At 37.2% G+C, this 2,245-nt stretch overlaps 1 protein-coding gene across 1 annotated transcript; it reads left to right on the top strand.

Annotated features, from left to right (window-relative positions):
• The first annotated feature begins 484 nt into the window (after window positions 1–484).
• On the top strand, window positions 485–1,389 carry LOC141595792 (uncharacterized). Its single transcript, XM_074415758.1, has 3 exons — window positions 485–728; window positions 800–1,125; window positions 1,228–1,389. Exons 1-3 carry the CDS (start codon window positions 485–487, stop codon window positions 1,387–1,389), a joined length of 732 nt encoding a protein of 243 aa, XP_074271859.1.
• Window positions 1,390–2,245: the final 856 nt, after the last annotated feature.

The following is a 2,245-nucleotide window of genomic DNA, read 5'->3' as shown; positions in this document are numbered from 1 at the left end:
ATAGTAATCTTCGATGTGGGACAATCCTACTATTTATATGTAGTATATTCACCACACCTAGATTATTTTTCATTGTGGGACAAATAACATAATAAGAAATACATCATCTTTTTCGTTCCTAGTTCGACATCCAACCCCAATTCCGAATACGAGCAATTGCTACTTCATTATATCTAATAGTTATATACCATCTATTAATATTCGTACGTTTTTTTCTATTTTTTTTATCGTAATTAAAATATGTGAAAATAATATGAAATCTATACATACTAAAGTTTTTGATAAAGCAAGGAAGAAAGTGTTTTGGTTTACAGTGGTGTATGGCCTAAACAAACTGGCTAAAAGGGAACCTTTGTGGGAGAATTTGAGACAATACCATAAGGATGTGAGAGGGACTTGGATTGTAGGAGGAGATTTCAATGCAATCATAGCCATAAATGAACGATTGGGGGGGGGGGGGGGGGCTCCTATTACCAATGCTGAGATGAGACCTCTAGTACAGGTAGTTCATGATTGTCAGTTAGAAGATCTTGGGGCAAGAGGAGCTTTTTATACATGGACAAATAAGCATGAATATGGAACAAAGATGTATAGTAGACTGGATAGGGTGTTGGTTAATGCTGATTGGGTGGACATGTTCCCTGATAGCTATGTCCATTTCCTACCTGAAGGATTGTTTGACCATTGTCCTGGCCTTATACAGTTTGAGGGAGAGATGCCCATGAGAGGTAAAACATTTAAGTATTTCACTATGTGGTCCATGGCACCTGAGTATGATAACATTATATGGGTGGCATAGGGACTCCTAGGTACAGAATAGTGCAGAAACTGAAAGGTTTGAAAGCTGATCTAAGGAAATTGAATAAGGAACAATTTGGGGATATTGAGAATCTTACACATGTTGCTGAATTGTCTTTGAGTCAATTCCAAACTATGCTGGTACATGATCCTCTCAATGAGGATTTGTGCTTGTCTAAAAAAGAATGTTCTAAAGACCTAGAAGAGTTGAGAAAATCTAGAGACCCGTTCTTGAGACAAAAACCTAAATGTGAATGGATGAAGCACGGTGATGATAATACGGCTTTCTTTCATGCCAACATTAAAAGAAAAAGGGCTAGGAATGAAGTTTTCCAAATCAAGGATATGGAAAATAATCTATGTTTTAAACCTGAGGATATTCAGAATGCCTTTAAGAATTATTCTAAAATTCTGTTAGGCACTTAAAAGGAGGTTAGCAGTATTAATCAGAGAGTGGTGAAAGCTGGACAATGCTTGAAAAAGGAGCATTGTGACATTTTGAATGCTACTGTAACTGCCAAGGAAATAAAAGAAGCAATGTTTGCTATACCAGGGACAAAAGCTCCAGGACCTGATGAGTGTAACAACTAGTTTTTCAAGGATAAATGGAGAATTGTTGGGACTGATGTGATTAATGATGTCAAATGGGGTATTTCAATCCGGACAATTACTGAAGCAGTGTAACAACACTATCAACACCTTGATTCCTAAAGTTGAATTGCCGGAAAATGTGATGCGATTCATGCCCATTTCCTGTTGCAATACCATATACAAATGCCTCTCAAAAGTGTTGTTGTTCAAGACTGGGACAAGTGCTGCCTGATGTGGTTAGTGCTTCCCAAAGTGCTTTCATTAAAGGTAGAGACATTGTTGGGAATATCCTAATTTGCCAGGACTTGATCAAACTGTACAAAAGAAATCAAACTGTACAAAAGAAAGAGTTGCTCTCCTAGAATCATGATGAAACTTGACTTGCAGAAGGCATATGACTCTGTAGAGTGTAGTTTTGTGGAGGGTATGATGAAGGCAATATGGTTTCCTGATAATTTTACTCAAATAGTGATGCAATGTACTATATCACTGAATGGAGATATGTTTGGTTTCTGTAAAGGCAAGAGGGGGCTCAAACAGGGGGATCCCCTCTCACCTCTTATTTTCACACTTTGTCTTGACTATTTGAGCAGAGTTTTGATGGCGGTTCAGAAACATGATAGCTTTAAGTTCCATCCTCTTTGCAATAGGATTAAATTGTCTTATTTGTGTTTTGGTGATGATCTAATTCTGTTCTATAAAGGGGATAGAGCATCTATTGAACTGATGTTGAAATCTTTTGACTACTTTTACAAAGCTTTTGGGTTGGCCATGAACAAGGGAAAGTACAATCTATATTGAAATGGAATTGATGATCGGTTGGTAAGAGAGATTAAGATGGCTTCTGGAATTAATA

The sequence above is a fragment of the Silene latifolia genome, chromosome 8 (assembly GCF_048544455.1).
Source record: "Silene latifolia isolate original U9 population chromosome 8, ASM4854445v1, whole genome shotgun sequence".
Classification (NCBI taxonomy): Eukaryota; Viridiplantae; Streptophyta; class Magnoliopsida; order Caryophyllales; family Caryophyllaceae; genus Silene; species Silene latifolia.
The sequence above is the reverse complement of the archived record's forward strand: the minus strand, read 5'-3'. Positions and strand labels throughout refer to the sequence as shown.